This window comes from Opisthocomus hoazin, chromosome W (assembly GCF_030867145.1).
Source record: "Opisthocomus hoazin isolate bOpiHoa1 chromosome W, bOpiHoa1.hap1, whole genome shotgun sequence".
Classification (NCBI taxonomy): domain Eukaryota; kingdom Metazoa; phylum Chordata; class Aves; order Opisthocomiformes; family Opisthocomidae; genus Opisthocomus; species Opisthocomus hoazin.
In genome coordinates, this window is record NC_134453.1 from 27,179,910 (window position 1) to 27,206,742 (window position 26,833).

Below are 26,833 nucleotides of genomic sequence, written 5' to 3' on the forward strand. Positions count from 1 at the left end.
GGTCCCCTAGTAGGGCTGTTGATGGGGAGAGGGAGGCCGGCTGTGCATGTGAGGGCCTGGGTTGGGGATGATTCATTGCGGGTAGTCATAACATTGCTGCCTGGTTCCCTGTGACTGCCAGCTAGTACAGGCATGGGTGGCTCTGCCTACCCCAACACACAGAGATCCCCTCCAGCTCCCTGACCAAACCTGGGATACCCTGCCATGTCTGCCATCCTGCTTTTCTGGAGCTGCACCGAGAGGTATTCATCCACCCCAGCTTGCCGACCCTGATGCTTGCCACTCAGCGAACCACCGGACTCCCAATCCCTGGGGACACAGTGGGTTGGGGGCTGTCACCTGCCTGGTGTTTTGCTTGCTGAGGGTGGGATGCAGGAGCCGCCTGGTGATGTCCTGGCCACGGTTGCCCCATTTTGGTGGTGGGCATCTGGAGAGGATGCTCCCTGCAGCCCTCGAGTTAGTGATGGACATGGGGGACACGGTGGCATTGGATTTCCTTGGCAGGCCTGAAGGTGACTTCTCAGAAGTAGGTTTTGCGCTGCTGGGCAGGGAGGAGGCACCATCCTGGTGCCCCGCTGTGGTGGGGAGAGAGCTAGGAGCCCACAGCTGGCAGGCAACTCCAGTCACTGAGCAGAAGTGCAGTGGTCAGACCCCTTCTAGTTCGGTGCTGGCACCCAGGGAGGGGGACACAGGGACCCTCGCACATCCAAAGGGGAAAGTTGGGGACGTGCAAATTGGTTAACGTGACTTTTTCTGACTGGTTCATCACTGCCACCCTACTTTTCTTCCTCCCCAGTTTGCCTTGCGGGTTCACAACCCTGAGCATGGGCAAGTCATTTCTGGGGACCCCAGGGGCTCCTTGCTCTTGTTACTTGGCAGCAGTGGGGGCTGTGCAGGGGATGTGATGGTAATGAGGCAGCTGAGGTCCAGGCATCTTGCTACAGCAGGGAGGATGCTGGAGCTGATGGCAGAAATGTCTTAATCCATCGTCTTAGCGAGCCCACTGTGCCTCGCCACCCCAGAAAGCAACAAGAAACCAATTAGAAGGAAAATTACAGCTCAGTGAGCGATTCCATTGGAGGGTCCCCCCATGCATGGCAGGAGGGGAGGGCCGGGCACTGCTAGGAAGTGCACAAAGGATGGCAGCTCCCCACACCACGCTGATGCCTGCAGCTTAAGCCGTTTTGGAGCTGTCCTGGGAGTGGAGGTTGGAGCCAGCTGCAGCCACCCAGCTGGCGAGGAGTTGCCTTTTCAGTGTGCTGGAGGAGCCAGAGGGGGAGGCTTGCCACAAGAACATCGCTTGATGGCAGCAGCATCCTCAGCACAAGCCGACATCTTCCTCTCCTCTGGCCGGGCACACAGCACCTCCAGACAACTGTGATGTTTAAAATAAAATTAGAGCCTTTAAAAATGGTGGCTTGGACTCTGAATGTGTTCATAAAGTTTCAGTAAGTGGGTTTCTGCTTCTTGCCCTTGCGCCCTCATTACCGAGGAGTGATGCGCAATGGCCTGAGGTGCCAGTCAGTGCCCATCTCCAGTGTGTGGCATCCCATGGTGACCTGGCACACCAAGATGGAAAAAAATTTCCCCAGTGCTGCTTCCTGCATGGGTTTTTTCCCTTACATGACTGCTGAGCTGAGGGATTATGTCAAATGATCGCTATTCAGCTGGTGCATTCATCTAGAGGTTGCATGGGCTGATGTCATGTGCGGGGCCAGAACAAAGATTTAATTTTTTTATTTAATTCTTGTGGTTGCAAGAGGAGGATGGAGGCTGGACTGTCTTGGCAGGACCAGCCCCAGCTGGGGGATGCTTGTGGTTTTCTTTGCACCTGGGTAGCCACAGCTTGTCCTAAGGCCATCCTGATTGGGAGGGTGAATGCAGAAATTGCTTGCCCACCTGAAACCCACCCTGTGACACTTTTCCCACTGCTCCCAAGGGGGTTAAATGGGAAGGCAGGAGAGGATGACTGAGCAGAAGGGGGAGAGGAGCAGTAGGGGTAGCAAGGCAGCAAGATGCAGCTGATCCCCTGGAGGTGGGAGGGATGGAAGGAGGCTGTTCTGGGACAGAATCATGTTTTACCACTGCACATGTGAGCATTGTCTCTGGAGTGTGCCTTAACCCAGTGGGTCACCCACTGGCATCTAGCCTTCACCAGCACAGTCAACTGCGGCACGGGGCTGCATTTCGGCAGAGAAATTCCTTCTTCCCTGAGCCCAGCTGGACAAAGGGCTCCCCAGCCGGGAGAGCATCCCCCAACAGGCATCCCCAGCCAAAGGCTCCTTGACAGTCAAGACTAGAGATCTTGAGGGGGGTGACAGCATTTTTCTGGGGCATGACATACTTCTGTGGGATGTGCTATGGCATTTTGGATGGGCAGGGTGGTCCCAGTGGTGCCATCAGATTGGGCTGCGCAGGGTTGGAGCCAGGTGCTGTGATTCCGGGGGGGAGGGGGAAAATTGAAGGTTTGCAACCTCTGTGTCTCTTGAGGCAGGGTGCAATGGGGTTGTCTTCAGCGGTGCCTCACTTGTCCTCACTGCAGGAGGGTTGGCATCATCCAGACAGGGGCCAAATCCTGGTCCTGGTCGAGGGGATTCCCTGCTCCACGCCAGAGGCTGCTGTGGGGTAGGGAGGCACTGGAGTGACCTTTGGTGGGGGATTGGCAGGTTACCTCTCGAACTCCCCCTGTTGCTCGTCCTGGGGTCTCCTGCAGCCCCCCGGCCCCACAGGGAGGGCAGATGGGGAGGCGGGGACAGGCAAGGGGTAGAGCATCCCCTAGCACCTGCGGTGGCAATGGCGGCTCTGTGCACAGGAGCTGGCAGGCTCCTGCTGGGAAGCTGATACGGAAATGTGCTGGCATTCAGGAGCTGCCACGGGAGATGCTGTCAGATGCTCTTTACACCCCCAGGGACCTTCTCCTGTCTCTTATGTGCCCCCCTAGGCTGCCTCACACATCTGTGGGTGCCCACATCTCCCCTTGCTGTGTCCTTCAGACGTCCCTGTGCCCATCAGCCCTTCTGCGTTGGGTGCCTTAGCCCTCCTCCCCACCTACAGCAAAGTACCTGCTCTGCAGCTGGGGAAAAAAAAGAGCAGAAGTTGGTGGTTTGGATCAAGGGGGCCAATTTCCAAGCCCCTGTAGCAGCTATCCAGCTGTAGAGGGGTTATTGAAGAAGGCATGACCCAAGGCAAGCCTTGGATGCTTGGGATGGATGCCAGGGGCTCAGTGCAGCACTGTGGATGTGCACCCCTGGGGGTGCCCAGCTACCCTCCTCTGAGCAGCTGTGGTTGGGAGGGGGTGTCCCTCCGTGACCTCCACCATTAGCTTATGGATAGAGTAAGGACGGAGTGGGGGGGAACATCTGGTAACTTGTATGATGGTGAAGGAAAGAGCCAAGGCTCACACCTGATGCAGAAATCCATCTGCTGGAGGGGCTTGACCAGCTGGGGCTGCCCAGGGGGTGTTTGGAGCAAGGATGGGGTGAGAGGATGAAACCTGAACCATAGCAGGGAGCAGGATGTGAGCACAAGGACTTAGCAGAGAGCAGCGGGTCTGCTGGGGCAACACCTGGAGAAGAGCAGGGCCAGGAGCAAGCACTGAGCTGCGCTGCATGAGGCAGAGCATGGCAGGCCAGGTTTGGGAGGGATGGGAGTTTGCCATCAGAAAACTGAAGGGCAAGAAGCAGCAGGAAGTGTCGTTGGAGGAGCGTGGGGCTTGCTCAGCCTCTGCTTGGAGGAGCTGCTCTCCTGTCTCCTCCAGCTGCTCTCTGGGTTTCTGTGACCCCGCTGGTGCTTGCTGCTCCAGCGGCGTGCCTGAGGGATGAATTAATCACCCGTCCTTTTCCTTCCTTGGGTTACAGCCACTGGGTTTTCCGTGCCTTAGTATAGGCATGGCCCTGGCCTTGGCCCCTGTGCGATGGACAGAGCGAGCCCCAGGAGCCAGTTGCCTGTGCCAACCTCCAAACCTCGTGCCAGGCTACAGCGCTTCACCGCCTTTTCTCCCACTTTATATTTCTGGCTTACTGCAAGATGTAGTTGAAGGCTCTCAGGGAGTGCAAGTCAGGCTAGAAAGTGTTTTTTTTAAAAAACAAACAAACAAAAAAATGCCTCCCACCATCACAAGATGTTTCTGTCTAATGGCTGCTTTCTCTCTTTGCTAAATACAAGTTATGGCTCTGACACCTCAGAGGCGCTTATCTCCAGCTGAATGCCAATTGCTTTCAGGAACAAAATGTTTGAAGAGGTGTCCTTTAAGGTGAAGGTGGCAGCAAGGTCCCTGGCGCTGCTTTCAGCCTCCAAAAGCCTGATGTCATCACCCTGACTCCCATCCCAGGTCTCCAGCTGGGAGAGAGCTTGGGGGGAAGGGCCAGTAGCTACATTTAGACATGGCTCATCCCTCCTGGCTCGGCGCAGGAGGGGGACGGGACAGGAACACAATCCTTGCCTGACGTTAGCGGTGGCGTGATCTGTATAATAATGCCATGCCCCGGCTCAGGCTCTTCCTCTCCTGGTCAGCCTCAGAGATGAGTCTCCTCGTCCCTGCTGTGGGGCTTGAGGAGGTAAAACCAGAGCCAGGGCACGTCCTGGCACTAGGGTGTTGACCTCTGGCAGAAAGGGTGGACTTGAGCCGGCTCTGGTGCTGTTGGCTGGTGGGATGTGGGGAACGGCAGCTCTGCAATAAGTGCGTGCCAGTCCAATCCCCAGCTGCCTGAGTGCGATATTCACCTTACAAAGAGCTGTCTTTCTGCTTTCAGGAATAAGTATTCGGCTCCCAGCAGCATTGCAGTCATGGGGAAGGACTATTACAAGATTTTGGGCATCCAGTCCGGTGCCAATGAGGATGAAATCAAGAAAGCCTACCGGAAAATGGCCCTGAAGTATCACCCCGATAAGAATAAAGACTCCAATGCCAAAGAGAAGTTCAAGGAGCTTGCAGAGGCTTACGACATGCTGAATGACCCCAAGAAACGAGCTGTTTATGACCAGTATGGGGAAGAAGGTAAGGGGATGAGTGTTGCCACTTGAAGGCAGGGATGCTTGGTCCAAATAGGCTTTTATAGGTGAGGGAGTGTTTTCACACCCTTGGTGCAGCTGGAGTTGTCCTCGTGATTCATGCCTTCCTCTGAAATGGGGCTGATAGCCGCAGAATCTGAGAGAGCAAAGGCTCTGCCAATACCAGAAATAGCCTCTCAACCCACTTCTCCCTGGGCTGCTCCATTTTTCCAACCCACTACCCTGCTTCCCAGGATGGCTGGGCTCTCCCTGCCCTCTGCCCCAAAGCCTGGCAGCCGGCTGAGACAATGGAAGGAGCTCACCTCCTGGGTCATACCTGGGATAATTCATTAGCGACCTTTTAATTAACCTAAATTTCCCAGTGGAGAAGTATTGCTTTTGCCTGCACTTCCCCCCACATTTGGGCACTGGTCCCACTGTCCTCCCCAGTACAGGCTGACCTACAGGATTCAAAGCTTTTTCCAATTTAAGTAATAGGTCCTTGTTTTGAAACCAAGTGGCTGCTGTTGTCTGGGGGTTGGCACAGAGGAGGAGAGCCGCTCCACTGCAGGCAGCCTTATTAGTCAAAGATGGAAGAGCACAACCGCATTCGAGGAGAGCGCCGAATAGCATCTGCATTAATCAGCCCAGGGCTTGGGTGCTTAAAAGAGCAGGAGGTCTGGTAGGAACAGGCGGTTGGGTGGAAGATGCAGCCCTTCTCATGGGGCCAGTGGACAGGTGCATCCCCTAACGAGCCACCAGCAGAATTAACTAGCAGTGGGTTAATTCTCAACCTATTAGTTATGTCAGGGCTATGATGAACACACCAGAGCCACGTGATTTGCTGTGGTGTAAAATGAGAAGAGGTTGTCTCAAGTGGGAAACCAGCCTTTCCCTGGAGGTGCTGCCAAAATCGGACCCTGCTTGGGCTGGCATCACAGGATTAAAGGTGAAACCTCCTGGCTATACAGTCCGTTAGGGACAGAGGCTCGCCGGGGATTTGGTGAAATCCTCATCACCAAAGGCAGCTAAAATAAGAGTGAGTTAAGGGGGGAGGGAAGCCCAGCCCCCTCCTCACAGCGAGATAGGGACTACCGGCAAAACCAAACCCCATTGGCATTTTGGGGAACCGGCGCTGGTCACATGCAGAAAGCTGGGGCAGAAATGGGATGAAAAACGTGAAAAGGTTTTGTGGCTGGAGAGAGGGGAGCGGAGATGCTGCTGAGCTGGCCAGACCTGTTGTGGGATAGGGACTGCCATCCACTTCCCAGGCAGTGACTTCCAGACCAGTCATGGTCCACGGCCCCACACACCTTTAATTTCCCATCAGATGCCTTTTTTTTTTTTTTTTTTTTGAGCAATATGGCCTGGGGATTGGCATTTCGAGGGACTTCTGGGTCCCACATGCTGGGGTGGGCAAGGTGAAGTGAAAGGTCCCCCACTCCAGGGTAGAAACTTCATTGATCAGAAAAGATCCCCAAATTTGTCTGCTCTATGCTTGTCCCCCTCCTGTCTCCTGCTGTGGGGGGTTGGCATGAGGGATGGCCCATCAGGAATAGCCCTTCACTGTCACCAGCATGCTCTGAAAATAGTCCTTGAGCTAGACTTGGCTCAACCCTTCCTGGGCCCTCCTGGTCAAAAATAGCCTTGCAGAACATGTGTGACCTCTTTGGAGGCCACTTGTCATGTGCTTTGGCTGCTTGGGACTTTGGGGGAGGGAGGTTGCAGTGATGTAGGGCCCTGCCCGAGGTCTGGCAGGGGAGTTTCCCATGGGAATGGTTGCCAAAAGATCCAAACCTTGAACTTACCTGACATTTTATACAGTCTGTAAACAGAGAGCTCTATCCCTCCTGTTGTGTGCCAACCTGGAGGTCTGCTGACCTCCACCTAATCTGCCACCAAGAGTCATGGTCGCTCGCTGAGCTCAAAGCCTTTTCTCACATGCTGGACATGATGCTCCTGGACTGCAGCCATTGGTGCAGCCCAAAAGACAGAGCTATTTGGGCAGAAGGGAGCTTGCCTATGGGGAAAAATGGAGATGGGCTGGTCAGGAAATGTTTTTGAAAAGGCCATGAATTAGGTGGAGAGAACCAAGCAAGTGCTTAGTCAGGGTAGTCGGGACAAATCCTGAACGGCTTTTGAGCTTGCTGGGTGTAGGGGCAGGACTGTGTGTCGTGGGTTGGGGTGGTGCCTTTCTGGCCCACTGTCTCTGCAGGTGGCTGGGCTGGAGGGAATGACCTGCACCCCCAGGAGCTGCTGGAAGAGCTGCCTGGAGCCAGCAGAGACCATGCTCCCGTGTGGAAAATACGGTCCCAGCACAGCATCTGCCTGCAGGGAGTGTTAATGTCTCGTCTTCCCCCTTCTCTTCCAGGTCTCAAAACTGGAGGTGGCTCTTCAGGTGGCTCAGGGAACACTTTCCACTACGCCTTCCATGGAGACCCCCATGCCACCTTCGCATCCTTCTTTGGAGGCTCCAACCCTTTTGATATCTTCTTCGCTAGCAGTCGCTCCCAGTTATTCAATAGCTTTGACCAGGAAGATATGGATATTGATGACGATGATGACCCTTTCAGTGCCTTCGGACGCTTTGGCTTCAATGGCATTAATGGAGTTCACTGGCAGCACCAGGAGTCCCTGCACACACAGAGAAAGGTCCAAGACCCACCTGTCATCCATGAGCTCAAAGTGTCCCTGGAAGAGATCTACCACGGCTCAACCAAGAGGATGAAGATCACCCGCAGAAGACTCAATGCTGATGGCTGGACCATGCGGACTGAGGACAAGATCCTAAACATTGTCATCAAAAGGGGGTTGGAAGGAGGGAACCAAAATCACATTCCCCAAAGAAGGGGATGCCACCCCAGACAACATTCCTGCTGACATCATCTTTATCCTCAAGGACAAGCCTCACTCGCACTTCAAGAGGGATGGGACAAATGTGGTCTACACCGCAAACGTTAAAGAGGTGGGTATCGGTGGGAAATCCCATGGGGTGATGGTGGCGCTGAGTCATGGCACACGGAGCCAAGAAGGGAGTCAGTTCTTGTCCTGCGCTGATGATAAAGGACCAGGTAGGTTGTGAGAGACACGAGCAAAGACCTCTGCAGGGAAGAGCCGCAGAGACCAGCTTGTGCTTGGTTTTGGAGATACTCAACCTCTGTGCTGGGTGTAGGACATGGATGCTGTGGTCCCTGCTGAACGCACCTTGCTTCTTGAGCCAATACAGGTGGCATTTACCCATTTTCTCCCTTCCCCATATGTCTTGTCCATCTATTTTAAGTGTGTTCACATATGGGACAGAGCCCGGATCCTCTGCAGGAACAAGGGAAAACCCAAGTTTGCTGACATGAGTCTGGTCCCTGCTTGTTTCTCGTAGACGAGCCTGCTGTGGCTTAGTTACTGTCCAGGACAGTGCCGGGTACCTCTCCCCACGGACAGAGAGTAGGGTCATGCAGAGAAAGGTGGTACCTTGCCCTTACTGAGCAATGCTTTAGCCAAAACCAGCTGTTTTCTTTGTTCTCCAGACCCCTCACCAGCCTCGTTGCCCTTCTCTGGACACACTCCAGCACAGATTTATGTTCTCAAATACATTTAATAGAAATAAGCTCAATGGGCCCGACCTGGGGTAGGGAAACATGAGCTCGTTAGTGTGCCAGCTAGTTGGGAGAGCTTTGTGATGGCTCTGTATTCCAGCTGGGGCTGTGACCACGTGTACTGGGGCAAGGGGCAGCCATGTGGGTCAGGCAGATCTGGGTGCTCCTGGAGCAAACACATTTCAAGTTAACCTGCAGACTCAGGAGTTGAATTTCCTTCACAGTGCAAAGTGCAGAGGTTTATTCCTGTGGTGGCTGGCTCCCCTGGTCACTCCAGAAATACTTAGGAGAGGCTGCCTTATTTATGGAGTCATGCATTCCATCTCTCAGGTATTTCCTTCTGTGCATTCCTCTATCTGTAAAAGTAACCCCAAGCTGGCTGTCCTGATGTCCAGACCACGTTAGTCCAGGTTCATACACTGCTCAGGCTGGAGGGACTCTCGCTTGGAGTTGCCCTTTGAGCAGCAAGCGGAGAAACCTGCTCCGACCCCGCATGCAGAAGTGCTGGTGCTGGGCCCCAGGGAAGCACTGGCTCTGCCATGCTGAGCGGTTCTCCAGCTGCCTCACACCCACAGGGTGCATGTGATCTCCATCCAGCTGCCCATGAGCAAGGTGTGTGTGCTGGCATTTGGTTTGCATGATGCAGTCACAGAGAGACCGGTGGATATTGCTGGTCTGGGCAAATTCCTCGTCTCGTTGAGCTGGACTGTCTGGTCTCTGTCCTCCCCCACCGCAAACCCAATGTGCTGGGCATCCTCAGTGAGCTGCTGGCCTGGCTGCCTTCACCAGCCTGCTGCTTGCCAGGGCAGGATGATACTTTGCTGCTTTTGTATTCCATGAGAAGTAGCTTGAGTGCTCTGGAGTTTTGAGCAGATGCTGGGAGCTCCCTGGCTCCATATGCCACCATCTCGGCATGTGACGTGGCTCTGGCATGGGCCCACTGCGATCGCTCTAGTGCAAAGCCCTGGCTCAGCTACAGAAGCTGCAACCATTGGTCCTGAGCCAGCGGCCAGCATGAGAAGAGATGTTTCTCCTGGTGCCTGTTGCTTCTCTGCCACCAGAGGCTTTTCCTGGGGAGAGGGATGCAGAACATCCTCCCATCTACTCCAGAAACAGCAAATCGACTGGGCTCGGAGAGGCAAGCCTGTCCCAGCCCCCCGCCTGGGAAGCTCGAGGCTATACCCCTGGCAAACACTAACCCCCCCCCCCCCCCCCCCCCCCGCCTCCCCGAAGCATTGCTCCACAGTCCTCTCCCTCAGCCTTTCTCCCTTGCCTAAAGCCTGGAGACGATCCTGCCCATGTGTACACCGGAGTTGTCTATTTAAGGACACAAAGATTTTCTTGCTGCATTCCTGCGTCACGTGGCTCGCTGCCGCCAGGGATTGGGATACAACGGGGTGGCACCTACGAAACAGGCTCTTGGCTTTGCAACGGGGACCGGTGATGGGGACCAGCCCCTCCGGGAACTCGGCTTCCAGGAAAGCTCAGTGCTGTGCCGCAGCCGCACCGCTGTCCTGCACCGTCGTAACCTTTTGAGGGCGGAGGGGACTGGATGTGGGCTGTGCTATTGACAACCCCCAGCGCCAGGCTGGGCCCAGGAGGGTGACAGCAGATGAACCGCGGCAGCATCCGATGATCTCAGCTGGAATTTCAGCTGCACGAGGCTGGGCAGCAAGGCCAGGGAAGGGGCTAAATTTAGCCTGTTCTGTTCCTGTGAGTGACCGGGCGCTTGCTGATGGTGCTTCCTGGGGAGCCCAGGAGGTGGGGAGGGGGTTCCTTCCCCCCATGAGGCTGGGGCACCCCTCTCCTGGAGCTCCCCTCGCCTGGGGCACACCTCTCCTGCATGGCTCCTGCAGCCCAGTTTGGCTGGCACCAATACAGACTGGGCTTGCACTGGTGAGCATCAACCATGCTGCTCATGGGCATCATCCAGAGTTAGGCAGTTTAACCTGGGGAGCAGCTGGTGGGGGGACAGGGTGCAGCAGAATGGCTGGCAGGGATGCTTATGGGTGGCAGCCCTGTCTGACAATGTGTCCCCCTCTTCTCTCCACAGGCCTTATGTGCCTGCACTGTGAACATTCCCACCATCGATAGGCAAGTGATCCCGCTGCCCTGCAACAACATCATCAAGCCGGGGACAGTGAAGAGACTGCGTGGGGAGGGGCTGCCCTTCCCCAAGGCCCCCAGCCAGCGAGGAGACTTGATTGTGGAGTTCAAAATCCACTTCCCAGACAGAATAGCTCCCCAGACAAGACAGATCCTCAAGCAGCACCTCCCGTGCTCCTAGAGCCCGGGGACTCTTTTCCAAGCAGCAGTACTCCAAACGAACATGCAGCAGCATCTGGCCTGCACAGAGCAGAGGTGTCACAGCACTATCAAACCCCCCCCCCCCATCCCCACCTCCCCCACTTTCCCAAAATTCCCATCCAACATCCCCCCCACATCCCTCTTGTCCCGTTTTCTACTCTGGCAGTGGAGAGGCCCTGCCTGTCACAGCTCTCCTAGCTGCCAAATTTTTTATTTTTCCCCAGAGGTCCAGCTTTTCCACCTCGCACAAGCAAGCAGCATGGGCCCTTTACCCAGGGAGGTGCATCACATTCTGGGTTTTTATGTTACCTGCTTTTCAGGCCACTTTTCCCACAAGAGGTTGGACTTTTAGGGTTCAGCACAGCGTAAATAAGACTCTGCAGGATCACACTTCCCCACTGTTAGTTTTCTCTTCCCCGCTTTGATACTTGCTGCTGTTCAGGGTCCCAGCTGTACTGTGGTGTTGAGGAGACTGTCCCACGCACATAAGGCAGAGGGATCGCTCCTGCCCACGGTGGCCCCCCCCAGAGCCACACTGTTTCTAACCTAGGCCCACAGTACTGAGTCCAACCGCAGTCCACTCTCCTGTGTCAAGACTACAACCGAGCCTCAGTGGTGCCAAACAATGGACTGCAAAGCACTTGGGGATGGTCCTGTCCAGCCTCCTGCCCCTGCTGGGGCTGGGGCTGTCCCTGGTGCCTGCAGGCAGCTGGGCAGCACCTGCTACCTGCAGAGCCCCAGCAAGCAGGAGGAGGGGGAAAAGCCCAGTGTGGAGCTTTCTTGTTCAGATGTGTTGAGTTTGCATTGCTGCTTTTTTTTTATACATATATATATATATATATATGTAGAGCTCATTAGATAAACTCCATAAGGGTTTTTCTCTGCCTGTTTTGGGGTTCCTGAAGTGGCATGCTGTGTGTGCACATGCATACGCATGTCTCACAAGCTTGGGTGCAAAAGCAGAGCCAAGCATGAGCAGACCTGTGGTTTGCACTAGTATTTGTGTTCAAACTTCGGGATTCCTTGCAGCCCAGAAAGCCAACCGTATCGTAGGCTGCATCAAGAGAAGCATGGCCAGCAGGTCGAGGGAGGGGATTCTGCCCCTTTACTCCGCTCTCGTGAGACCCCACCCGGAGTCCTGCATCCAGCTCTGGAGCCCCCAGCACAAGAAGGACATGGATGTGTTGGAGCGGGTCCAGAGGAGCGCCATGAAGATGAGCCGAGGGCTGGAGCACCTCTCCTATGAGGACAGGCTGAGACAGTTGGGGTTGTTCAGCCTGGAGAAGAGAAGGCTGCGGGGAGACCTGAGAGCAGCCTTCCAGTACTTATAGGAGGCCTATGGGAAAGATGGGGACAATCTTTTGAGCAGGGCCTGTTGTGATAGGACAAGGGGTTTTAAACTAAGGGAGGGTAGATTTAGAGTAGATATAAGGAAGAAATTTTTTACCATGAGGGTGGTGAAACACTGGAACAGGTTGCCCAGAGAGGTAGTGGAGGCCCCATCCTTGGTAACATTCAAGGCCAGGTTGGCCAGGTGGATGCCCCCTCCCTGCATGGCTGCCCCCTCCCTGGCAGTGTTCAAGGTCAGGTTGAATGGTGCTTTGAGCAACCTGGTCTAGTGGAAGATGTCCCTGCTCACGACAGGGGGGTTGGAACCAGATGATCTTTAAGGTCCCTTCCAACCCAAACCATTCTATGATTCTGTGATTTTACTAGAAGATAAATGCACCTGTATATATTTTTCTACAGAGAAAATTCATTCAGGAGGTATTTCTGGGTGTTGTGGTGGAGCTAGGAGGTGCATGAGGCAATCTGGCTTTTTTAAAAAATGCTGTCTTTTTTAAAAACCTTTGGATTGCCATCAGGAGAATTTTTATAGTTCTTACCTTTCTTGGCCCATTCTGCCTTCTGCCGGTTTTTTTCCCCTGGGAAGGGCTCCTATGGAGTGGAGGCACTTTTGACCTGGCTTTGAGTGGCTTCTCTTCCACTACAGCACTGCTGAGAAAACCTCTGCCAAAATGTTCTCCACCGCCAGGTATCCTTTTTTTTTTTTTAAAGAGGAATCACTGACTTGAAACAGGAAGTCTTTTGGGGCGGGGAGGAGGCCAAGCCTGGGGCATCCATCGGGACTAGGTGTACAGTTGTACATTGCATCATATGCAGCAGAGGGGGGCTGGTGCTGTGGCTCTGGCACTGGGTGAGGACATCCCTTATGCACTGCTTAATTTATCGCTCAGTTTGACTGTTGAGGGCATGCTGCTAGTTCCCTCCACTGGTCCCTGTGGAGTTCAACGTAGAGAAACTTGGTGGACACTGCTGGAGCGAGAAGACAGGTCAGTGTGCAGATGCAAGCTGCTTTATTTTTCTTAATGAGACCTGACTGTTTTATAGTGGGGTTTTTTGTAATTTTTTTTTAATGTCAGTATTGAAAAAAAGTATTTTAAAAAAATATACCTCCTTAGGATGTGTTGTGATGGGAGATGCTAGGGTTGTGCTCACCTTGGCCTGGGTGCAGGCAGCAGGGCTAGGGAAGGGGCTCGGCCCCCACCAGCACTGGGGGAACCCCATCGGGGATCTGTGTCCCCTTGGAGCTCCAAGGTTGTGGCTGACACAGGCAGCAGGAGTGGGGACCAACCAAGGGTCTGAGAGTGGTGGGGTGGTGCAGATGGGGATGGGACAGTGAAAGGGGGCTCCTTGCTGGCCGAGGCTGCCCAAGGGGGCTGGAGAGACGCTGGTGCTTGGCTCTTCTTGGAGGAGGCCCTGGGGCTGGGCAACAAGCAGCAGCACATGTTGCCAGCACATCCAGGGACATTCCCACTAATACCAGGAAAATTGTTTGCCCATAAGGCACCAAGAAGCTGCAAGGACAGGCTATGTAAGCAAAAACCCACAGGCATTGTGCATTGGGAGGGGCCTGGGCAGAGGCTGCCAAACCCCAAATGGGGGACATGGCTCACTGCCCCTCCCAAGCGAGAGCTTGGGGCCATGAAATCACCCTGCAACAAGGTAATCCCAAAGCCCACACAGCAGACCGGGCTGGGAGCAGCTAATGGGCTGGGCAGACTGGGGGGCAAAGCCAGCACAGCTTCCCCAGCCATGGGGGCTGACAATGCTGCTGGGGATGCCCATAGGGCAGGGGATGGCCATGGGGAGGGGATGTCACTTGGGAAGGCACATCTATGGGGCAGGGGATACCTATAGTGGAGGGATGCCGGTGGTGTGGGGATGCCCTTGGGGCAGCGTTAGCTATGGGGAGGGGATGCCCAAGGGGTTGGGATGCTCCTGGGGCTAAGGATACCCATGGGGCAGGGATGCCCATAGAGATGGCCCATAGTATGGCCTAGACTGGGATAGGGGACATGCTGAGCGTGGCCACTGCCTGCCCTTTGCTGGCAGGAGCTCCTTGCTGAGCCCGGAGAGTTTTGGGGTGCTTGCATAGCCCAAATCTCTTGGGTCAGGGACCAGCCTCTAATGCCGATGCCTTGGCTATGGGAAGAGGGCGCCCCATCCTGCATGCACCATGGCTGGACTGTGCATGGTCCTCTGTGGGGCCTGGCTGTAGGGCTGGGGTGTGGCAACATGGCTCTTGGGCCACATGGGGAACCCCGGGGGGGCACAAGGAGATGCCGACCATGGCAGTGATGAAAGGGCTGCCCTCAGCTGCCCACCTCACTAATCCTGTGCCATCCAGGGCAAGCCCCAGCTGACAGGACTTTCCTCCTGCCAGCACCTTTGGGGCTGCCCAGTCCACCCAGCAAGGTGCTGGGCAGGGGAGAAGTGTGCTGCGGGAAGACTCTTGCCCATGCAGCTACCAGGGGACTCTGCTGCGGGGGTGGCCCCTGGAAAAGGGCACAGGCTGGGGCCAAACCTAGTCCCTGGTGCTGCCTGCTCTCCTGCAGCTGCTGGGGGTGGGGGGCTAGCCAAGCTCCCTGGCTGCTGCAGGTGCTGATGTGGGGGATACTCTCAGCCCTCCAGCAGGTTTGCACAGCTCCAGCACAGGGCAGATGCTCTCAGCACTCCCGTATGTGCTGTCCCCACCAGAAGCCTTGTCCCAGAGGTGGCAGGGAAAAAAGATGAGGGTTTCCAGCCCTCGTTATGGATTTAATTAGCATTTCCAATTAGGAGAGGAGGCAGGGAAGGCTTTGGGCTGCTGGGAGCTGGGGCACACACACCTTACCATCCCTTGCCCCAGCCTCCACAGCACACAGAGACACCAGGGTGGATCTGCTGGGGGCTTGCTGAACAGTCACAGCCCCAAACTGACAGGGAGGAAGAAATCCACTCACTACCAGAGCTGGGGAAGGCTTTTGGGAGAGTCCTGGATGGGTGCAGAACCTTCCTGGGTGGCTGAAAGTGGCTGGTTCCTGGTTCCCTCCCTGGCTGGAGCTGCCTCTCTTGGGATTGCACTGATGAACAGGTAGGACACGATGAAAGCAAAGCCAGCATTTGCATCCACCCTGCTTGGAGCAGAGCAGCAGGGAGAAGTGCAGGCAGGTAAGCAGCCCTGGAGTAAAGGTTTCCAGGTGACAGTTATCCCAAAAAGGGCTGGTGTGGGGCACGGGAAGTACTAGCCCTCCCTGCTTGGCTCTCCTGGCCCCCAGGAGTCTGCCTGCTAGAGGGACAGGACATCCTCAACTCCACTGCCATAGGAGATGATGGCCAGCATTTTCTCTGCAGCGCAGAACAGAGGTGGCATAAGGACAGGGCAAGAGTGGTGCTGGAATGCAGATGGCTCTGAAATAGGACAGAGCACCTGAGCAGGGACTAACCACCTTCCCCAGAGGCTTACATGTCCTCCTATCACAGCAGGAGGTTGTGCTATGTAAACAGAGTGGTCTCAATTTCAGTGTTTTTTTCTCCCCATTGCTATGCACAAGCCCCCCTCTCATATATAGTCCCATCCTTCTGCCATTTTGAGATGAGACTCACCTCACCTGTCCCCCTCTCCCCTTAAATCTAGCCAGGTTGATGAAGCCCTCCTAGATCTGCCAGGCTTTGGGGCTGAAACTCTCACTGCCCAGGCCCCACACAACTCCTGCTGCAGAGGAGGTTGCCCTCTCCAGCGTGGCTCAGCCCCAAAGGCCCAAGGCACCCTTCTGCCACACAATCTACATTTAAATATTTGCAGAAATCCTCAGTTCCTGCCCCCCCTCCCCAATAGCACATGACCACTCTGTGCATTGCCTCAAACAGGCTCTCCCCTTCAGTTCAGGGCAGGACCATATCCAGCCTGCCACACCGCTCCTGTACACATGATGGAACCAGACCCAGGGCTTCTCGCATATAACACACTGAAGTACAGCAGTAGCACATTTTTCAGTAGAGAGAAGGGAAAATAAACCAAGGAGCAAGGCAGCAACCTTTAAGTGAAAAGGAAGGATAAGAACCATGATCAGAACCAGACTACTGAGTATGAGGCACAACAAGGGGCAGGCTGGCAACAGAGACACATGCCTGTTGTTAGAAACCCAAAGGGATGCATGAAACATGGCAGGGTGTCCTGGGTTCAGCCAGGACAGGGTTAATTTTCACCGGAATCCAGGAAGGGGCACAGCTGGGCGGGCTGACTCCACCTGGCCAAACAGAACAGGGTATTCCATACCATGTGCCGTCATGCTGGGTTCCGTTGGGGGGGGGAGCTGCGCGGTGGGGAACACACTTGTGGCTCAGGAGCGCGGGCGCCAGTCCGGTCCGGGAGAGCGGCTCTCTGGGTTGTGCGGTTTGTGTTGTGTTTTCTCCTTATCTGTATCGTTGTTGTTCCTGTTCCCTTTGTTTGCTGTTCTGTTAAACTGCCCTTATCCTGACCCACCAGTTTCTGCCTGTTTCTTTCCATTCTCCTCCACACGCCGGCGGGGGGAGGGGCGGCCAAGTGGCACTTTTGTTGCCGGCCGCAGCCAAACCAGAACATTAATTTGGCGCCAAAGCGTGGGGTGGGGATAACGGCAGGGCTGAGCAGTGTGTGTTAAAACTGCTTTCTTAGATTTTGTTATAATTTGTTGTATGCATTTACTGTGTTAGTTAAATAGTCGCCAGTAAAAAACTGTTTCTGTCTTTGATCAGGTGGTTGTGGTTTTTGAATCCGTACTTGCTGTACGTGTTCCCTGTGGTGATGTTCATCATCGTGGGGAAAAGGATCAGGATTATGATTTTACTGTACTGTACGATATCGACTTATGACATGATAACATCACTGGGCATGAAATTAGGCTTGTATTTGCATGTGGCACTGCGGTCATTTCCGTACCTCGGATCCTATGTCTTAGAATTTGTTAATAATCAAACCCAGTCTGTGGGGAAAACCGAAGGGGATACCTTCCCCCACTCTTTCGCCCCCCCTCTCTCCTTCAGGCTGGTCCTAACGGCTTTTGAGAATTTCGAGTACCCGTGGGATGCTCAGGCCAGCACTCTCCTTTTGTTATGCCTCCTGAATGGGTTGCAGGTTTTGTTTAGGGTTAAGCAAGTCGTTAAGAACATGTGCAGAGACCTGCCCCGGGGCTGGATAGCTGTGAGTGGCTGGGTGTGTGGGACAGCATGGGCAGGTGTCTAGGGCAGTGGGCACCCCCGGTGTCTTTGAAACTCACCCCTGAGCAAGTGCAGGATCCGGACAAACTAGTAAAATATCTGTAAAAAGTGTGCTGCCACCCTGGGAACTCCAGAGAGACACAAATCACCGCAACGTGCTGGGGTCTGGCCCACGCCTACCAAGCCCTGTTCAACACTGTTCAGTGCCCTAAAGGGGAAGGGGGGGGAAATGAAGCGGCAGGCACTGCGACTGGCGCTGCCCCCCCAGCCAGCCCTGCAGCCCCTCCAGCCCAGCAGGCAGTCCCAGCCCCCCCGACCGGCACCGCCGCTGCCACAGCTGCAGGGTCTGCCTCGGTTTCCCCAGCGGGCACAGCAGCTGCTGCAGCCCCAGCTCCAGCTGCAGGCATCGTGGCTGAGCCCAGTGACCAACCTGTGCTGGTACCAGTCGCCCCTGTAAAACTAGACAGACGCAAAGAGAGCAGATCGCTCCGGGAGGGATGACGATGAGCCAGGGTCATCGCGGGAGATAGAGACAGAGATCATCACCCGGTCCCTGTCCCTGAGCGAGCTTCGAGACATGCGGGAATATTTCAGCCGCCACCCTGGCGAGCACATTGTCACCTGGCTGCTGCGGTGCTTGGATAAGGGGGCCAGCAGCTTGGAATTAGAGGGCAAGGAAGCCAAGCAGCTGGGATCCCTGGCCAGGGATGGGGGCATTGACAAGGCCATTGGGAAGAAGGAACAAGTCCTCAGCCTCTAGAGGAGACTTCTGTCAGGCGTGAGGGAGAGGTACCCCTTCAGTGACAATTTTGTATGCTATCCTGGCAAGTGGACCAATATGGAAAGGGGTATTCAGTACTTGAGGGAGTTAGTAAACCAGCTCCTGCACAGCTATGACACAGACGATGAGCAGATACCCACAGACCCAGATGAAGTCCAGTGCACAGAACACATGTGGAGGAAGTTTGTGCGGAGTGCAGCATCCTCATATGCCAACTCACTGGCAGTAGTAAACTGGAAAGGTAAGGAGGCACCAACAGTGGATGAGGTGGCTGTCCGACTCCGGCAATATGAGGAAAGTCTCTCTTCCTCCCTTGTCTCAGCTGTGGAGAAACTGGCCCGGGAGGTGCGGCAAATCAAAGAGAATATGTCCTACTCCCCACCTGTACGGGCCTGCATCTCAGCTATTAGGGGCAGGCGTTCCTCTGCTCAGGAGAAAGAATACAGAGGCTACACACCATGGGGCACCCTGTGGTTTTACCTGCGTGACCACAGAGAGGACAAGAAGAAGTGGGATGGAAAACCCACCTCAAGTCTAGAGGCACGCGTGCGTGAGTTGCGAGGTAAAACAATCACCAAAGGGGATTCTGTTAGGAAAAATGCCACTCCAGTTACCAGCAGCCAGCTCTCCAGACCAGGTAGACAGTTTGATCTTGATTCCAATCCTCTGGAGGGGACCTCCAAGTCATTTTTACAGCAGGTGAGCAGCAAATTCTCTGACCAGGATTAGAGGGGCCCTGCCTCCAGCCAGGTGGAGGAAAGGGACAACCACGTTTATTGGACGGTGTGGATTCGGTGGCCTGGCACGTCAGATCCACAAGAGTATAAAGCTCTAGTGGACACTGGTGCACAGTGTACTTTAATGCCATCAGATTTCAAAGGGTCAGAGTCCATTTGTACTTCGGGAGTGACAGGGGGGTCCCAAGAGCTGACTGTATTGGAGGCTGAAGTGGGCCTCACTGGGAAGGAGTGGCAGAAGCACCCCATTGTAACTGGCCCCGAGGCTCCGTGCATCCTTGGCATAGAGTACCTCAGGAGAGGGTATTTCAAGGACCCAAAGGGGTATCGGTGGGCTTTTGGCATAGCTGCTTTGGAGATGGAAGAAATTAAACAGCTGTCCATTTTGCCTGGTCTCTCGGAGGATCCTTCCGTTGTGAGGTTGCTGAGGGTTGAAGAACAACAGGTCCCAATTGCAACCACAACGGTGCACCGGCGACAGTACCGTACCAACCGAGACTCCCTTCTCCCCATTCATCAGCTGGTCCGCCAGCTGGAGAGTCAAGGAGTGATCAGCAAAACTCGCTCACCCTTTAACAGTCCCATATGGCCAGTGAGAAAATCTACTGGAGAGTGGAGACTGACAGTAGACTACTGTGGCCTGAATGAAGTCATACCACCGCTGAGTGCTGCCGTGCCAGACATGCTAGAACTTCAATATCAGTTGGAGTCAAAGGCAGCCAAGTGGTATGCGACAATTGACATCGCTAATGCATTCTTCTCCATCCCTTTGGCAGCAGAGTGCAGGCCACAGTTTGCTTTCACCTGGAGGGGCATCCAGTACACCTGGAATCGACTGCCCCAGGGGTGGAAACACAGTCCCACCATTTGCCATGGACTAATCCAGACTGCACTGGAAAAGGGTGAAGCTCCAGAACATCTGCAGTACATCCATGACATCATTGTATGGGGTGACACAGAGGAGGAAGTTTTTGAGAAAGGGGAGAAAATAGTTCAGATCCTTCTGAAAGCTGGTTTCACCATTAAGCGAAGTAAAGTCAAGGGACCTGCGCAAGAGATCCAGTTTTTGGGAATAAAATGGCAGGATGGGCGCCGTCAGATCCCAATGGATGTCACCAACAACATAGCAGCTATGTCTCCACCAACCAGCAAAAAGGAAGCACAGGCCTTCTTAGGTGTTGTGGGTTTTTGGAGGATGCACATCCCAAATTACAGCCAGATTCTAAGTCCTCTGTACCACGTGACCCGGAAGAAAAATGATTTTGAATGGGGCCCTGAGCAACGACAGGCATTTGAACAAATTAAACGGGAGATAGTTCATGCCGTAGCCCTTGGTCCAGTCCGGTCAGGGCAAGATGTTAAAAACATGCTCTACACCACAGCCGGGGAGAATGGCCCAACCTGGAGTCTCTGGCAGAAAGCACCAGGGGAGACTCGAGGTCGACCCCTGGGGTTCTGGAGCCGGGGATACAAAGGATCCGAGGCCCACTATACTCCCACTGATAAAGAGATTCTGGCAGCATATGAAGGCGTTCGAGCTGCTTCAGAAGTGGTCGGCACTGAAGCACAGCTCCTCCTAGCACCACGATTGCCGGTCCTGGGCTGCATGTTCAAAGAGAGGGTCCCCTCTACGCATCATGCCACCGATGCTACGTGGGAAACCCCAGTCGCCCAGGAATTCTGGAGGTAATCATGGACTGGCCAGAAGGCAAAGATTTTGGAGCATCGCCAGAGGAGGAGGTGACACGTGCTGAAGAGGCCCCACTGTATAACAAGCTGCCAGAAGATAAGAAGCAGTATGCCCTGTTCACGGATGGGTCCTGTTGCATTGTGGGGAAGCAGCGGAGGTGGAAGGCTGCTGTATGGAGCCCTACATGACAAGTCACGGAAACTGCCGAGGGAGAAGGTGAGTCCAGCCAGTTTGCAGAGGTGAAAGCCATCCAGCTGGCTTTAGACATTGCCAGTCGAGAGAAGTGGCCAGTGCTCTATCTTTACACCGACTCCTGGATGGTGGCCAATACCTTGTGGGGGTAGCTGCAGCAATGGAAGAAGAACAACTGGCAGCGCAGAGGCAAACCTGTCTGGGCTGCCCCATTGTGGCAAGATATTGCTGCTCGGCTGGAGCAGTTGGTTGTAAAAGTCCGTCACGTGGACGCCCACATCCCTAAGAGTCGGGCCATGGAAGAACATCAAAACAACCACCAGGTGGATCAGGCTGCCAAGATTGAAGTGCCTCAGGTGGATCTGGACTAGCAACATAAGGGTGAACTGTTTATAGGTTAGTGGGCCCATGAAACCTTGGGCCACCAAGGCAGAGATGTGACATACAGATGGGCTCGTGACCGAGGGGTGGACTTGACCATGGACACCATTGACAGGTTATCCATGAATGTGAAACATGTGCTGCAATCAAGCAAGCCAAGGGGGTAAAGCTTCAGTGGTATGGAGGACGATGGCTAAAATATAAATATGGGGAGACTTGGCAGACTGACTACATCACACTGCCACAAACCCACCAAGGCAAGCGCTATGTGCTCACAATGGTGGAGGCCACCACCGGATGGCTGGAAAACTACCCTGTGCCCCATGCCACTGCCCGGAATACCATCCTGGGCCTTGAAAAACAAGTCCTATGGCGACATGGCACCCCTGAAAGAGTTGAGTCGGACAATGGGACTCACTTTTGTAACAGGATCATAGACACCCGGGCCAAAGAACATGGTGTCACAGAATCACAGAATGGTAGGGGTTGGAAGGGACCTCTGTGGGTCATCTAGTCCAACCATCCTGCCAAAGCAGGGTCACCTACAGCAGGCTGCACAGGACCTCGTCCAGGCGGGTCTTGAATATCTCCAGAGAAGGAGACTCCACAACCTCCCTGGGCAGCCTGTTCCAGGGCTCTGTCACCCTCAGAGGGAAGAAGTTCTTCCTCATGTTCAGATGGAACTTCCTGTGCCTCACTTTGTGCCCATTGCCCCTTGTCCTGTCGCTGGGCACCACTGAAAAGAGCTTGGCCCCATCCTCCTGACACCCACCCTTCAGATATTTATAAGCATTTATAAGGTCCCCTCGCAGCCTTCTCTTCTTCAGGCTGAACAAGCCCAGCTCCCTCAGCCTCTCCTCGTAGGAGAGATGTTCCAGTCCCCTCACCATCCTTGTAGCCCTCCACTGGACTCTCTCCAGTAGCTCTTCATCTTTCTTGAACTGGGGAGCCCAGAACTGGACAGAGTACTCCAGATGAGGCCTCACTAGGGCAGTGTAGAGGGGAAGGAGAACCTCCCTCGACCTGCTGGCCACACTCTTCTTGATGCACCCCAGGATTCCATTGGCTTTCTTGGCAGCCAGGGCACACTGCTGGCTCATAGTTAACCTGTCGTCCACCAGGACACCCAGGTCCCTCTCCGCAGAGCTGCTCTCCAGCAGGTCCGCCCCAAGCCTGTACTGATGCATGGGGTTGTTCCTCCCCAGGTGCAGGACCCTGCATTTGCCTTTGTTGAACCTCATCAGGTTCCTCTCTGCCCAACTTTCCAGCCTATCCAGGTCACGCTGAATGGCAGCACAGCCTTCTGGTGTATCTATCACACCTCCCACTTTGGTGTCATCAGCAAACTTGCTGAGGGTACATTCTAACTCTTCATCCAGGTTATCGATGAAGAAGTTAAACAAGGCTGGGCCCAGTACTGATCCCTGGGGGACACCACTAGTTACAGGCCTCCAACTAGACTCAGCGCCGCTGATGACAACCCCCTGAGTTCGGCCATTCAGCCAATTCTCAATCCACCTCACTGACCACTCATCCAGCCCACACTTCCTGAGCTTCCCTAGGAGGATGTTATGGGAGACTGTGTCGAAAGCCTTGCTGAAGTCTAGGTAGACAACATCCACGGCTCTCCCTTCATCTACCCAGTCATGCCATCGTAGAAAGCTATCAGATTGGTCAGGCATGATTTCCCCTTGGTGAATCCATGCTGACTACTCCTGATAACCTTCTTTTCTTCCACTTGCTTGATGATGGCCTCCAGGATAAGCTGCTCCATCACCTTTCCTGGGATGGAGGTGAGGCTGACTGGCCTGTAGTTCCCTGGGTCCTCCTTCTTGCCCTTTTGGAAGACTGGAGTGACATTGGCCTTTCTCCAGTCCTCGGGCACCTCTCCTGTCCTCCAGGACCTCTCAAAGATGATGGAGAGTGGCTCAGCAATGACATCCGCCAGCTCCCTCAGCACTCATGGGTGCATTCCATCGGGAAATCGAGTGGGTGTATCACATCCCCTACCATGCACCAGCCTCTGGAAAGATCGAACGGTACAATGGGCTGCTAAAAACCACTTTGAGAGCAATGTGGGGTGGGACTTTCAAAACCTGGGATACTCATTTAGCAAAGGCCACCTGGCTGGTTAACACCAGAGGATCCACCAACCCGGCTGGTCCTGCCCAGTCAAAACCTCAGCATCCTGTAGAAGGGGATAAAGTCCCTGTAGTGCACATGCGGAACATGTTAGGGAAGACGGTTTGGGTTAGTTCTGCCTCGGGCAAAGGCAAGCCCATCCGCGGGATTGCTTTTGCTCAAGGACCTGGGTGTACCTGGTGGGTAATGCGGAAGGATGGGGAAGTCCGATGTGTACCTCATGGGGATTTGATTTTGGGTGAGAATAGTCCATAAATAAATTGTATTAAGTTAATTGTTATAATAACCCTGTCACTGTCTGTTATCACTGTTATAATTGTTATATGTTATACCAGTAGTAGCATAGTAAGAATCGTCCAGACTAAAGAAGGATGGACTTTTTGATGAAACCTAGCAGAGGACAGCGATGATGGAACTGGACCTGGTTTTCAACAACTGGCACCCAGCAACTTCATCGAGATCAACATCTCCTGCAGACTGTGGGCACGGGCCGCACCAGATACATCAGCCGTGAGCTCCGGATGCAGCAAGTGACCACCCATCACCACACATCCCCTCTCCTGCCACGGAAGACCATTACGACAGATGGAGCCCAAAGTCATGGATTAAATGAACTCAACGGACACCTTAGAGTGATGATCCTTAGACTAAGGGAATGATATCTGGAGACAGGAGAAGTGGTGGTGATCAACTGGACAATGGGGGACCTGGGCATGACGTAGATGGTATGGAATAAGGGGTGGATAATGTCCTGGGTTCAGCCAGGACAGGGTTAATTTTCACCAGAATCCAGGAAGGGGCACAACCAGGCGGGCTGCCCCCACCTGGCCAAACAGAACAGGGTATTCCATACCATGTGCCGTCATGCTGGGTTCCGTTGGGGGGGGAGCTGGGCGGCGGGGAACTCACTCGTGGCTCGGGAGCGCGGGTGCTGGTCCGGTCCGGGAGAACGGCTCTCTGGGTCGTGCGGTTTGTGTTGTGCTTTTCTCCTCATCTGTATCGTTGTTGTTCCTGTTCCCTTTGTTTGCTGTTCTGTTAAACTGCCCTTATCCCGACCCACCAGTTTCTGTCTGTTTCTTTCCATTCTCCTCCGCACCCCGGCGGGGGGAGGGGCGGCCGCGTGGCGCTTTTGTTACCGGCTGCAGCCAAAGCAGAACACAGGGGAAGGGGGAAATCTCTCCACAGAGCCTGATGAACAATACTGCTGCAGCATCAGAAGAGGAAGCTCCCCTCTTCCCTACAGTGGCGTCATGATGCACCACAAACTCCAGAGACAGCCCAAGAGCCCCCTTGTGCCTGCCTTCAGGCAGGGCAGATGAAATGGGGATTGCTGGAGAAGTCCTTTGCTGCAGAGGAGCTGAAGCAGCATGAGAACCAACAGCTCAGAGCCAGAATTGGAAAAGCAAGAAATACCTGCTACCAGGCTCTCTTACTTGGTGCATCCTGCCAAATTAGGGCAGGGGAGAGAGACTGCCAAACCCCTTTCTTCTGTTAACTTGGGCTAAGAGGCATAAGAATGAAGAGCAACCTTGAACATACCAGGGAAGCACGCATTACAGATGGGCTCCACCAGACTGAGGTGCTCCGATAGCATATGAGACAAGGAGTTTACAGAGACAGCACAAGCTACACTGCACCAGTCCCACACAAAGGAATTGCCAGGGCCTGGCTAGAGTTTTGTGGGATTCTTTTTTTTATTATTATTTTTGTGGGATTTTTTTTATACAGGCTAGCATTGTACTCTTTGCTAAAGCTGCTGATTCTGCCACATAAACTAGAACAGAAATTTATCAGAAATTGATTCCCCTCCTTGTTAATTCACTGCCTCCCAACTGAACACCAGTCTGGATTTGTGTTTGCAGAAAACATTCCCTGTGCAAAGTCTGACGTGCAGCTACACTGTTCTGACTGAGGAATGAAGAAGCTGAGAGTCCATTGAACATTGGATTTTTTTCCTGTACAACGTGGCCTGATGTGGAGTTTAGTCCACAGAGGACAGCGAGTTAACCGTAGAGATCATCGTCATTGTCTTCACTGTACACGTTGCCCCCGCTGCCACCTCCTGTGCCTTGGCTCGGACCAGCACCGCCCTGGTTACCTGATGGGAACCTGCATGCAGTAGTGCAGAAGGGGAGAGAAGAGATGCTGTTCAAAACCCTACTCACAGCTCAGCACAATCCCCTCCCTCCACACCAACACTCTGGTGCCAAGTAGGACGGGCAGGAGAAATGGGACGAAGCCTTACAGCAGGTCACACAAAAGGCTTATATGGCTGCTGGATGTCATTCATGTTAAAGGAAAAAAGGGTTGATGGACTTCAGGAGTAATAACAGAGCAGCTACAACCAACCTGCAGCACAGCCTACACCTGCCACATGCCCAGCTGGCTGCTGTATGTTCTGGGGAGAATGGGAAAGCGTGGTGGAAGAGAGTTTTGTTACCCAGAATCCAGCAGAAAACCGCCTCGGTGCTCTGTTCTGGGGCTGGCTGAGCCATGCTGCCCTTCCCCCCCCCCCCCCCCCCACTCTCCCACGGTTACCTGAAGCTGCCAAAGCCACGGCTCTGCTGTAGAGTCTGTGCAAACATCTCATATTTCCTGATGTCATTGTCACTGACAGAGCGGCGAGCAAAGCGCATGGCCTCCTCAAAGTGATCCCTGCGTATCTCGGGAACTGGGTCGTCCTCCTCCACTTCCTGCAGTGGGATAGAGGGCCCAGGTGAGCTGCCTCCTGAGTTCAGTGGCCCAACAGCTGCCCACAGCCTCCTTCTAGGCCAGGATGCTCAAATGCCTGCCAAAGTAGGGGCTGGAGAAGGACACCGTGGCAGACAGACTATGAGTCACGGCTGCAGCAGGGGCCTTCTGACAATGAGGCACCCCAGGAGGGCCTCATCCTCCCACAAGATGAGAACAAAGTGCTCCATCTCCATGCTCTGTGCTGAAAGCCCACTCACTCCCATCCAAGTATTACAGAGGAACGCATCCCACCTCACCCACGGACAGAGGTGGGCTGCCCATCTCATGAGCAGGGAAAGCTCAGAGTGCCACACTCACCATGGCAGAAGGGTTGGTCTGCCTCTCGCGTTCTCGCCTGATCTCACTCTCAATGGACTCACGGATGGCCAGTTTGCAGGCACGCTGGCAAATTTCTGTCAGGTCTGCCCCCGAAAAGCCATTGGTCATCTTAGCTAGGAAATCCAGGTCGACATCCTAGTGAAAAAAAAAACACAAACCAAGAGAGGTCTGTCCTTTACACCTTACACCCTCAGGTGACAAAGAGGTGTCTTCAGATCCCACGGTATCAAGGTACTGTGTGGTGAATAATTGCATGGACCCCAATCTGTGCTCGATCAGAATCCCTTTATTGCTCAAGTGAATACCTTGTATATGAATACAATAGTTACTAGAGCCAATCAGCTTTGGATTCGTGGCTTTGTGAATGCCAGTTCACGGTTGCTGTTTTCCAGGACCTTTTGCAGCTGGATGTGTGAAAACAGCTTAT

At 54.2% G+C, this 26,833-nt stretch overlaps 2 protein-coding genes across 2 annotated transcripts in view; one reads left to right on the forward strand and one right to left on the reverse strand.

Moving 5' to 3' along the window:
• The first annotated feature begins 204 nt into the window (after positions 1-204).
• LOC142365577 (dnaJ homolog subfamily B member 5-like) lies at positions 205-10,936 on the forward strand. The gene is given in 5 exon segments (XM_075446472.1): positions 205-242; positions 4,752-4,996; positions 7,361-7,797; positions 7,799-7,954; positions 10,636-10,936. Coding segments are annotated over 5 exon segments (1,110 nt in total). The 3' UTR covers positions 10,870-10,936.
• A 14,073-nt stretch (positions 10,937-25,009) lies between these two features.
• The window catches only part of LOC104336830 (transitional endoplasmic reticulum ATPase), a 46,749-nt gene continuing 44,925 nt past the window's right edge, over positions 25,010-26,833 (reverse strand). The window contains exons 15-17 of the mRNA XM_075446259.1: positions 26,386-26,541; positions 25,873-26,027; positions 25,010-25,443 (exon numbers count right to left, since the gene is read on the reverse strand). Of these exons, the coding sequence (XP_075302374.1) occupies positions 25,338-25,443; positions 25,873-26,027; positions 26,386-26,541 (417 nt within the window). The 3' untranslated portion in view covers positions 25,010-25,337. The remainder of the gene's footprint in view (positions 25,444-25,872; positions 26,028-26,385; positions 26,542-26,833) is intronic.